Below are 12511 nucleotides of genomic sequence, written 5' to 3' on the forward strand. Positions count from 1 at the left end.
TACATAAAATACTCCAACTATACTTTGGAATGCAGTGAAATTCAAACAAACTTCTAAAAGTACAGCACTTAATACTAACTTCTCTGTTATTACATATAGTAACAGATGGTGTGTTAAAGTAAGAAATCTCTATGTCTATTTCTAAATCGTAAAGGTTGACACGTAATCCAAAGCGTTAAATTTAGTTTTTTTTTGTTGAATTTAATTTGAATCAGTCAGTATCAGGTGATGATGATGTCTTTTGCCTTCATAACCAGTCGTGATTATCGCGATTAGATTAGGGTAGGGGGAGGAGGTGAAAGTTAATCAACTTTAGTTTTTCGAAGTGTCAGTGAAAAGTGGCTAAAGTTATTTATTTATGATTGCTATATATTTTGTTTCAAAAATTAACCAAATAGGTATCTTTTACATTATTTGTAAATTACACTGTTCATTTTGTTAAGGTTATAATTAATGTATACTAATGTATATTGTATACGTTTTGTGTAATTATGTCACTTTGTAATTATTTTAATAAGTGTTTCGTTATTTGTTTGAGTCTTTTTGCTTTAAGTCTTACCCAAACACTTGTTAGTAATGATGTAAACATTGGTGAATTACCTTTTTGTAGAGAGAATGGAGCTGATCAGAGAAGGTAAATCATGTTAGCCTAACCCATTCTTAACTTAGTTAGTATTTTGTAAATATTTATATCTATTCACTAATAAACTGTGCACTATCTAACATAAATAATTTACACTTCAGTTTAATAAGCAGCATCGAAAAGCATCAAATTGTCGATCTTTCTGATCATATAAACTACTGAACAATAATGATCAAAATTATGTTATTTAGTTATGTTATGTTATATTTGAAAACCCAATTTAATTATGAAGTAAAAATATATGGCTATTTGTTGAATGTAACATACAAAACAGTACATTAATTGTAATTATTTTCTGGTTAAACATATCCTAAAGCTTTTTAGAAAATACTTAAATAGATCATGAACCATTTATCCCCACCACTTTAACCCTTTCGATCCCAAGATTTTTGTGTGGGGATCTGCCAGATTCCCAGCTCTTGGCGCTGAAGTATCTGCAACAGTCCCAGCCACATTTTACTAGAAATGTAGACGTTAGCTAAAAATTGCTTAGAATTTTTGGTATCAATTTACAATAACGTGACCATGGAAAGGTATGTTCATTTTTTTTTCCTGAAAACTACAATTTTTCCTGAAAACAATGGTGAAGAAAAAATTCGTCGGCAACGAAAATCAAAGGAGTTACGATTTTTTGAAATCCTCTGAAAACTCTGTTTTTGACAGTACCTCTGGCAATTTTACTGAAATGATGCTGACTAGTACGTTAATCCTGTCAACGATGCCTGCCCGCTGCGCAGTGCTGCGCACTGCTTGCTCTTTTAGAAAAAAAATTAACTCGAGCTTGCAAAAGTCGAATCCCAGATCACGTGATGCCCCTGATCCTTAACCCTCCAAGTGTTGTTCGACAAAATTTTGTCGGTTATTTTCCATCCTTAACGCAATAATGCCCGAAAGGCATCAATATAATACAATAATATACTTTCCCCCCAGTTTATATGCACCTGTGATAATAATACTTGGCTATAAATGCCCACCCCATGAAAAAAAGTCCATTTTTCATGGTCACGGTATTGTAAATAAATACCGAATTTTTATTTATTGATGAAAATTCATGTAGTTTTCATGGTTTTACTTCCCAAAGTACACTCTATTGCATGCATTAAACAAAACTTTTGTAATCATGCACAAAAGTTTTTGTAAAAAAAAATGTGTTACTTACCAAAAAAATAATTTCCTAAATTTTGCATTTCCAATGGTAAGGAGTAGCCTCAAAAAATTCCTAGGCCAAAAACAATACGTTTTTCTATTGGTACACATATAAATGAAGTAGAACCCAAGTTTTCATTGAAATATATTTATAAATAGCTGAGATAATATCAAAAGAAAATAAGATGTAATCATACACTTTTTGGTTCCGTTGGCAGAACAATGCAAAAAACAGGTTTAAAAAGTACTAAAACATATAAAGTTATTATACTACAGTTAAAATTATTAAACTGTAACACCAAATAAAGTCTAATTTGATTTTGAATTTTATATAATGTTTTATAACACTTATTTCTTATAAAAACGTTTTTGTGGTGTGTATACACTAACACTTGTGGAGGGGGAAGCATTTTGTGTGTAGTCCTTTCTTACATTTCCTGCAAGTGTAACTTAACTTTTTCCTTTTACCACCCCCACTGGTACTGGCTGCACTACACACACAGCAATTTTTTTGCTTTTTATCAGGAATTTTTTCAAAATACATGGATAATTGATCAGCGTCCCCTCCACCTTGTTCTTCTTGAACAATGTTATTGAAGTCTGCAGCAATCGCGGGTCTTTGTTCTTTGACATCAAACCATTCTTCTGACAAACTATGTACTAAGGTGACTGTAAATTTAAGTCTAGACATTGGATTGATGGTGTTTTCCTTGTACAAAATATAGGAGTTTAGAATCATCCTAGATAACACATTGAGGGTAATTTTTTCCAAAATTTTGCTGACTTACGGTCACCCATGTATTGATGCAACATCTGGTCATGGCTGTCAACTCCACCCATGTAAGTTGTTGTAATCTCTGATTACTTTGGGTTTACTAGTTATGTAGATTTTGTTTCCCCTTTGTTTTGATTGTTGTTGTTCTCCAGCCTTTGCATCAGTTGACAGCAACAGGACAGGTTTTTTCTGAGTTTTTCTCTGTCTGTATCCTAACAACAGCATTGTATTTTTTCTTTTCTCTGGCCAATTGTATAATTTTCTTTCATTTCTAGTGGAATCCCTTTCCTATTCATTCTGATTGTACCTGTAATATGTGTAAACTTTTCATACAAAGATTTAGCTAGTCTAATGGAGGTAAAAAAATTGTCCACAAATAAATGGAAACCTTTCCACAAACACCCTCCAACATCGAGAAGTTTAGTGACAACATTGTAACCAAGACTTGTTTCTTTTACCTGTTATCTTTCTGTATTTTTGGCTCCCTTGTAGACCAAAAAATGGACACAATAGTGTGTTACTGCATCACACAGCAACCACAACTTGACACCAAATCTGTGGTGTTTTTTTGGCATATGAGGGGGTACCCAAAAAAAAACCGGAATTATATAAAAATTATATATTATTAAATTTTTTACAATACGACCTTATCTCCTTCAAAATAATCTCCATTACAACTAATACACTTGTCCAACGGTATTTCCATTGATCAAAACATTTTTTGTAGTCATCTTTAGAAATGGCTGCAAGCTCGAGCTTCGTTTTTTTCTTAACCTCTTCAACGCTGTCAAATCGTTGACCTTTCAAGCCTCTTTTCATGTGTGGAAATAAAAAAAAGTCGCATGGAACGAGGTCAGGCGAGTAAGGTGCGTGGGGCAGTGGAACCATGCCGTTTTTGGCTAAAAACTGCCTAACTGAGATGGCTGTGTGTGCCGGTGCTTGTCGTGGTGGAAGAACCAATCTCCAGTCTGCCACAAATCGGGTCTTTTCTGGCGAACACTGTTGCACAATCTTCTTAAAATCTCCAAATAAAATGTTTGGTTTACAGTCTGACCTGGAGGAACAAACTCAGAATGAACAATGCCTTTAGCATCAAAAAAGCAAATCAACATGGTTTTGATGTTTGATTTGACTTGCCGACATTTTTTTGGACGAGGTGAAGATGGCGACTTCCATTGGCTGGACTGTTGCTTCGTTTCTGGGTCATAACCATAGCACCATGACTCATCACCAGTAATTACCTTTTCCAGAAAATCGGGATCATTTTCGAGATGTTCTTTCAGAAGGCGGCAAGTTTCAACTCGATGTGCCTTTTGATGGTCAGTCAGAAGTCGAGGAACAAATTTGGCAGCAACCCTTTTCAGTCCTAAATCTCCTATTAAAATTCGCTGAACCGAGCTCCAAGTTAACCCACTACTCTCTTATAGTTCCTCAATTGTCTGTCGACGGTTGGTGAGCACAAGTTCACGAATTTTCTCAACATTTTCGTCCGTTCGAGAGGTTGATGGACGTCCAGAACGAGGTTTGTCTTCAATCGACATGTCGCCATTTTTAAATCGAGCGAACCACTCGTAGACCTGAGTTTTCCCCATAGCATCATCTTTGTAAGCTGTATTCAACATTAAAATAGTTTCTGCAGCATTTTTACCAAGTAAAAAACAAAATTTCACAGCTGCACGTTGTTCACTTAAACTTGCCATGACAAAAAACGAAACAAGAACAAAACAGGGTTAGCGAAAACAGTCACTACGAACGAACAGAATGCACTTAGACAACGGAACTGGGGTCACTGAGCTCGCAATGGGTTGCACGACACACGCCTAGCGGCAGGAATGTGTACTACACGCTGCCGGCTGCCAGCAATACAATTCCGGTTACTTTTGGGTACCCCCTCGTATACTACATCAGGGGATTGTGACATTTGGTAGGTATTATACTCTCATCAATAGACAGAAATTTGTTGGGAGTGTAATGACGCTTAGAAATTTGATTCATGTGGTCTATGAGAGGTTTTACACGAGCACAAGGATCATTATCTGGTTCCTTCGGTTTTGGAAGGTTTCTTGTGTCTACCATATGTAAATAAGCCAGTATGTCTTGAAATCGATTTTGGCTGAACATTCTCCTAAACCATTCCGTAGACTGACTGGAGGATGTCCACCAATAGCTTGCAATGGTAGGCTTGTGATTCAGACCCATGTTGATCAGGACACAAATGAATGCCTGTATTTCTGCAGGTGTAACACGTTGCCATGTTCGAATACTGTCATTTGGCCCCTTGCTTGAATTGTATGCTGTAATAACTCTTTCAGCATACATGTTGGTATATTTAGAAAACATTTCCAGTAGTGATACTGTGAAAAATAATCTAAAATATTCAATGACTGGGGAATTTATACGAGGGCAATGTCTAACTCCAGGCAGTTCTAAGAAAGAAAATGGATGCAGATAACCCCTATCATTCTCTTCATTCACATCCACCCATCCTTGGTCATTTTCACCACTCGATTCATCGGTCGAGCTATCATTAGTAGGCATAGGTCCAGGGGGTCTTCCCGGAGGTTGCCGTACATTAGGCCTACTTTGAACAGAGTCGCTACTGTCACTGTCTGACTCCTCATGTGATACAATTCTAGGCCTACTCACATTTAGACGAAACTGTCTGGTTGATGGTCCAGGTTGATCAGGATCAAATGTTGGATCATTATCAGTATCATCTACTGAAGAACTACTTACTATTTCATTGTCAGAGCCAGCCAAACTAGGTTCTTCACTACAATAGTTTTCTTCCTCTTTGTTTATTAAACGTCCTATAGTGTTATCACTTAGTGGTGAATGTGCCCGTTTCATTTTATTTCACTCAAGTTGCTCACGAAAAAGTTATAAACACAAAGTAAACACTGAACAATGCAGCAAAGGCGTTGTAAACACAACAAACAGCAGATGACTGACAGCGATGAGAGCTGGCGCGGTCTTTGCCGCCAAACAGCCACGGCCATCTAAATCAAACTAAAACATCGTCGACACATCGAATAAAAAGTATCGATAGTTACTGTAACTTTGTAGGCCGGTTCATTACGAGTACTCTGATATAATAATTGTAGTTATACTGCAAAATATTTTTTTCCGAACGTCCTAAAAATAGGACGTTGGGATCGAAAGGGTTAAAAAATATTTCTTAATGGCAGAAATCTAAAATCTTAGGAAAAATATTTGTACAGTAAATTGACGACACATTTATTTTTTAACAAATAATAGGTTAGTATACAATTTGGGTAGGGTACAATAAGCGGACCAGGTTTTTTATATCGAAGAATGTAACCATCGATACGTAATATTCGGATCTCAAATCCTAGACTATCAATCGATATAAAAGTATTTATAGTCCTCAATAACAATCACGTGTTTTAAATTAAAATATGAATTTAATATTAATTTAGTCATGAAATTAAGTATTATGACCAAAATTAGGAAAACTGAAGACGACCACATTTGCTCGTCTCAAAGTTACAGTTGTTTCTTTCCCACAAATTTCACATAATGGGTTTTTCGGTACGAGTCCAACATGTTGAAGCTACGTAAAACATGTCTTATCATCTTTCAAAGCAATGTTGTGTAGTTTTCTAAAATTGACTGCCATTTTTAATAATCAAATGTTACTTATGTAAAATTGAAATATTACCTTACGCGTATTATTTGAAAGTGTTTACAGCTGTTAATATAGATTATTTAAGTTAATTGTTCAAAATAATTAATCAGTATCGATTGATTATATCGAAGGCTGTGATTAAGTAATATCGTTTCCCAATTTCGATATAAAAGACCGGGTCCGCTTATCGTACCCTACCCTACAATTTATCAAAACATAAATATTTTTCAAAATTTGTTTTAGTATAACTTATGTAGTCTATGTGATTTTTAAATGTAAATTAAGGTACCAACTACCTGCACTGGATACACTGTTTAGTTTTGATTTTTTTGGCCCTCAGGTTGATATTATGGGTAAACTGACTGTTCTGTCCGTAATGTATACTTATATACAAAAAATCAACTGAAATTGTTATTTCTGTTGCCATATTAACCTGAAAATTTAAAAAACTTACAAATATAAGATCAGTATAAATAAGTTTTTAAAAATAAAAATATTCATTTACTTTTCTAACTTAAAGGAATATTGGATTATATTTAACAGTTTAATGTGCAGTGGCCAAAATTGTCCCATCCATAACAAAAATGAAATCCTAGCTAAATGCTTTACAATATTCTTATTCTATTTAAATATGTTTAAGACTATGATAATGTGCAAATATAAACATTGGTTTAAAAATCTACATTTTAAATCTGTCAAAATGATATCACATAAAAATGTTTTAAACACTAAAAAATCTGTCCCGCCCGTAACAATGGAATGACTGTTTTCTTATGATACTAAACAAATGAATTTTAACTTGTTTGAATTCATTTAACACAATATTGTATCTAACCCTAGTAATGACAGGTCATGACGCCTCAGTCTGCCACAGAGCATAGAGATTGGTGATATTCTACTAAAAAGTATAATCACTTATAAACTTTAAAATTTACTTAAACTAATAGATAACCAGTTTTGAAATTTGTTTAGAAATCTTAAATTTATTGTAACATTAAAGTAGCAAATAAAAACATAACCATACAAATTATTTTCATTCAAGTCTATAATTAGACATAGTTATAAAACTAGTACAAAATTAGAACCAAATAGGTAACCTAACCAAATATAAATGTTTTTAAAAAAAGGGACAGAGTATGATTAGTAGACCAGATTTTTATATCGCTTGCTTAGTATAATTATTGATACTTCATAGCCTATATTGAATTTGCAGAACTATGAACATTTGTAAAAATTAATTAATAGAGTTTCACATTTTCTGTCTGTCTATATGTCTCTCTGTAAGTCCACACAATATCTCAAAAATGAACTAACCTATAGATTGAAATTTTGCATGAAGCTTCATATATGAGGAACACTGAGATCGATGCTTGGTGGATGTCATTCTATGAGGCTTGGCCGAGGATTAGCTAATAATTTTACATTGGTCTTATGGGTTGTTATGATAAAAAAGAGGTAATAACTGAATAAATGATTTTGTAAACAAACCATGAACAATCATTTGAGATTTTAACAAGTAACACTCCTAGTGTAAAAAAAGTATAGTAAAGGGGAGTCAGTGTTATAAGTTGGTGACAATATTTTCAGACTTCAGCGCACTCTTACGTTGCAGAACCCTCGCTTGCTTACCAGAACATTTATTTGAACACTACTATAACACCTAACTTACTTAACAAGAATGTGAATGAATCTTGTTGCAAGATATCTCGAGAAAATAGGCTGATTTTGTACATCAAATTTACCTAAATATCAAACAGAAGCTATTCTTGGCTGAATTATCCGGAGGCCACTATTTTTGGAGGAGTTTTTTCTCACCTGGCACCTAAAGCATACACTAAAAGAACAGACTAATTTACTTATTGTGAAAATTACATGTCATTAGGACGATTGGTTCTTGTTTTCTATCCCCCAAAAGGGAGCAATATTGGTGAGAAGAAGGCCACTTTGTACTTATCTATTATTTGTTATTATGCTGAATAAAAACATTAGGTTACCGTAAATATATGTTTCGAGTAGAATCAAAGTTGAAGATAATCTTTTTGAGCACTCTCGTGATATGAGCTGAATTTGGATTCCATCTTGAGGAGTGTTTTTTTTTTCATCAGAATTACAGGGTGGCGCCGAAGATGCCAGCCAAACCTGTACTGATGACCAGGAACATTTTTGATCAGTATTTTCCTGACTTCAGATCATGTCCCAGTTTGTCTAAGGTGATCTGACGTCAAAAAAAAAAACGTGAGTGCTTATTAACTTTTTATATATTTAATACCTACTTGTGAAAAAAAAAAAAAACAAAAGCTCGTTGACTCTTTATATTTATGACATGTACCTAAATGTATTTACCTACTTAAATAGCCTAATAACAAATAATAGAAGGGGACAGATTGACCTCCTTTACTTCATTTTGGGAGGCAGAAACCAAGAACTGATCGTCATAAAGACATGTAATTTTTACAGTAAGTAAAATAAAGTCTGTTCTTTCTAATAATGTAGTTTTTAAATCTCCGGTAAAAAAAAGTCCTCCATATATAGTGGCCTTCGTATAATACCAAAGTACTGAAATCTTAAAGTTATTTCACTCATCCTTACATAATGTGAATCCGCGTTACATTCTGTGAGACTAAAACCCCTAAATTACTGCTAGTTTCATCCAAAGTGTAAAAACAAGTGATCCTGGAATTTCTTTACTGTACTGTATCAACTTATCAAACTTAACAAGTTATTTTGCTATTGAAATAAATTACAAAGTGAAAGTTTTAACAACATTCTCATAAACAACCACAAAAAATGGTATTTGTGAACAAAATTTGTGTTGAAACGTCAAATCTAATTTAAATTAGTATTTTTAAAATATCAAATGAGGCTGTTACCTCCTATCTCCTATTTGTATTAAGGATATAAATGCTTACGCAATATAGGTAGGAAAGTACTTATTATTGATACATAAAAATTTTATTTAAACCTTACCTTGTTTAACTAAAAGACTCAGGTTTTTATATTTGTCTATGTGCCACAAAAATAGAATACTACATATCTAGGATTGGAATCTATCTTACGTTTCATGTATCAAACAAACCTTGCCATTTTAATTATTAGAATTACAGTATTTAACATGTAAAAATTAATTGTAGTACACATTCTTATCGATCCAATTATAATTTTGAATCATCCATTACCAGTAATAAACAAAAAAGAATGATTCTCTAATAGTAACTTAACATCTATTTCCACAGACTTATTCTCGTAAGCACCTTGGATGGAAAAATCTCAGCATTGGATGTGGACAATGGCGGCACAGAAAACTGGAGTGTTCACACTGGTCCAGGGTCAATGTTGTCATCAAGTATTCACAGGCTTGAAGTAAGTGAAGTTTTTTGTATATTACGCTATAATTTATATCCTTTTCTGGTTCAGACTTCTTAAACTTACGCTTATTTTTTTTATTTTCTTCGTTAACTTTGTGTACTTCAGCTCTCACAATATGTTGTTGTTTACAAGGTAAGTTTTCTGGCCTAAAAAGGAAGAAAAAGTGGTTAAAAAATTAAGTGTATGGTTTTTCAATATATTCTCCTCTAAATACTACTCACTTCATCCAATGCTTAGGTAAAATTTTAATATTTTGAAAAAAGAAATAGTTTTCCTCCTTGCATGCGCAAAATGTTCTTCCACAGATGCTTTGCTCTTTTCATCTTTGTTGAATCTTCTCCCACGAATTTCAGATTTCAACTTAGAAAATATTGTAGAAATCGGGTGAAGTCTAAGGCTGAAGGGTGGAAGAGAAATTTCTTAGAACACCCACAGTCCCTTACAGCAATCTTGGCAATCAGTGCTGTATAGGAAGGTGCATTTTCATGAAGAACCCTGAACCCTCTGCTCAACTTTGCTCAATTATTCTCTGTGATGGCATTGAGCAAATGGTGAAGTAGGGCTGCTTAGTACTCAGCTACACTGTGGTGTTCCTTTGTTTGAAACTAATCAGCAGAACTCCTATACAATCATAAAATATAGAGTTGCCTTAGTATTTTTGTCAACTTCATGGCACTTGTCTTTATCCAGGGTGCTTCTCCATTCCATGAACTCCCTTTTACTGTCATAGATTCTCATCCCCAGTCACAATTGATTCCTAGAAGTTGTGTGGATCAGTATTGCATTCATTTAATCACACTCCTCTTTGTAAAAAAAAGAAAAAATGTTGAAAAATCTTTTGCCACACATCTTGCACTCACCGTACTCATATACGTAAATTCTTAGATGATCCTCAAAACACTGCTTTTTTGATGTCTCAACCTTGCAGTTAATTTTGTCTTCATACACTGGTCAGACAGTATTTTGGCATCCACAAGTTAGATTGTTTCATGTTTTACCAATTACACATGGTAACCAGAACATGGGTCATCATCCGATTCCTCTTTCTAACATTTTCACCAAATCTTTTACTATAGAATATGATCCTGTATCTGTCTGTAAACACCATCCAAATGTTCTTTAATTGTCAAGGAGTATGGCCCTCTCTACACAAGAATTGAATCACCACACGGCACTCAATCTTAAACTTTTTGAGACAGAATTACTTCCTTCAATATGAGAGAAAGACTGATAATACTGAAGAGATGCAGGCAAGTGATAAGTCAGCTTGAAGCAGGGGAGTGAGGCAAGCCAGAAACTTATGAACCTTACCTTGTGACTTTTGTTCTTTCTGTACCTTATCTGATATAGTACAGTATTAAAACAGCCTCAGGACAAATCAGTGGTGAAGCATTGCTTCAGTAAATCAAAAAGTGAATATTTCTCATAGCTACATACAACTAAAATTCACTCTATCAAAACTAGTAACTCAAAACCAAGTGATACTGGTAAACGCGAGTAATCGTACATTTTTTCCTTACAATGCCGGTGTCATGACGTATCTTATAAGTACTCCAAGTTCATACCGCTTCAAAACTGTGCTATCACATTTATTGTAAAGAGATATTTCCCCCACACCTTCAATCAAGAGATGTTAAACTGAAACAGTTGTTTGAACTTTATGTAGAACCACTAATTTATTAAATGTATAGAAATAAAAATGTTGTTACTTCAAGTATTACAAATGTAGAGAAATGTTTTAGCAAATGTTGTCGTTTGAAACATTCCCTCTCATGTCTCCCCACAGGAACTTTTTTACCCAAAAACGTACACTTAGGGAAAGTTGAAAGAATAAACGTTACACAACATCTTAAAATAAGATAGTTCTTTAAACAGTTTATTTGTTAAAAATAAGTAAGGGACTACAGTTCAAAGCTTTTTTATGTCTTAAAAAATGTTATTTGATTAAAACAATGTTTTTAATTAAACTATAAATTACAAGGCTAAATTTAAATTCAATGTTGAAACTGAAATATATTATGATGTTAATTTTTGTGACTTTTGTATTTAGTTAATATTTTTATGGTATATATATAAAAGTGGACATGCGTATGTAAATGGTTCTAAATTGGTCCAGTGATAATGTAGGATTCTGATGTATTTTAGCTTATTACCAGGTAATGTGTTAACAATAAAATCTTAGAAAATTATTATATATTTGAAATTTGGTTGGAAAGAATATTTTGTTTTGTTCAAAGTTAATTATATATTATTTTAGCTGCCCAGCACTACAGCAGAAAAAATTTAAATAAACTCATACTCCCCAAAATCATAGATCAAGGATGCACTGCACTGGTGATGCAATACAAATATTATTTTTGTACTGTTTTAAAATACAGACTGTATCAGAAACCGAATCACAGGCTTGAATTTAAAAACATTTTGATACTTTAAAACAAATTAAATTTTCATTGTAAGAATAAGGTAAAATTAATCACATTTTTGTTTTATAATTATTGTTGTTGTTCCAGTTGACCAACAATGGTCAATGGGTGCGGATGATTCCATCTCTTAGTGGTGGATTGTACAAGTTCAATGGTGAACACATTGAGGCTATCCCCGTCACTGCTGACAAACTTCTTCGCTCTTCTTTCCGTTATTCTGAAGATCTTGTGATCTCAGGTAAGTTCATGCCACCTCTAAACAATTAGCTATTAAATATGCTTTGCCTTTACCACATTGAATGTACTACGATACAATAGACTTGATTGAGCAAGAAAATACCCACGTCATCTTGAGGCTTTTAATAAACTTCAAAATATTACTTGGAGCTAGAAGTCCTACCTCAGCAGTTAAAACAAAGTAAAGTAAAGATGTCTTATTTTACCAGACAAAATTAGTACTAAGAAGTCCTCTCTAACACAACCTGGGGACCAACGGCTTAAAAGTGACT

The 12511-nt window shown here is 33.6% G+C and overlaps 1 protein-coding gene across 1 annotated transcript in view; it reads left to right on the forward strand.

Annotated features, from left to right (window-relative positions):
• Positions 1-235: 235 nt before the first annotated feature.
• LOC124352825 (eukaryotic translation initiation factor 2-alpha kinase) overlaps positions 236-12511 on the forward strand; it is a 43831-nt gene continuing 31555 nt past the window's right edge. The window contains exons 1-3 of the mRNA XM_046802521.1: positions 236-634; positions 9447-9573; positions 12090-12240. Of these exons, the coding sequence (XP_046658477.1) occupies positions 492-634; positions 9447-9573; positions 12090-12240 (421 nt within the window). The 5' untranslated portion in view covers positions 236-491. The remainder of the gene's footprint in view (positions 635-9446; positions 9574-12089; positions 12241-12511) is intronic.

The sequence above is a fragment of the Homalodisca vitripennis genome, chromosome 1 (genome assembly GCF_021130785.1).
Source record: "Homalodisca vitripennis isolate AUS2020 chromosome 1, UT_GWSS_2.1, whole genome shotgun sequence".
Lineage (NCBI taxonomy): Eukaryota > Metazoa > Arthropoda > Insecta > Hemiptera > Cicadellidae > Homalodisca > Homalodisca vitripennis.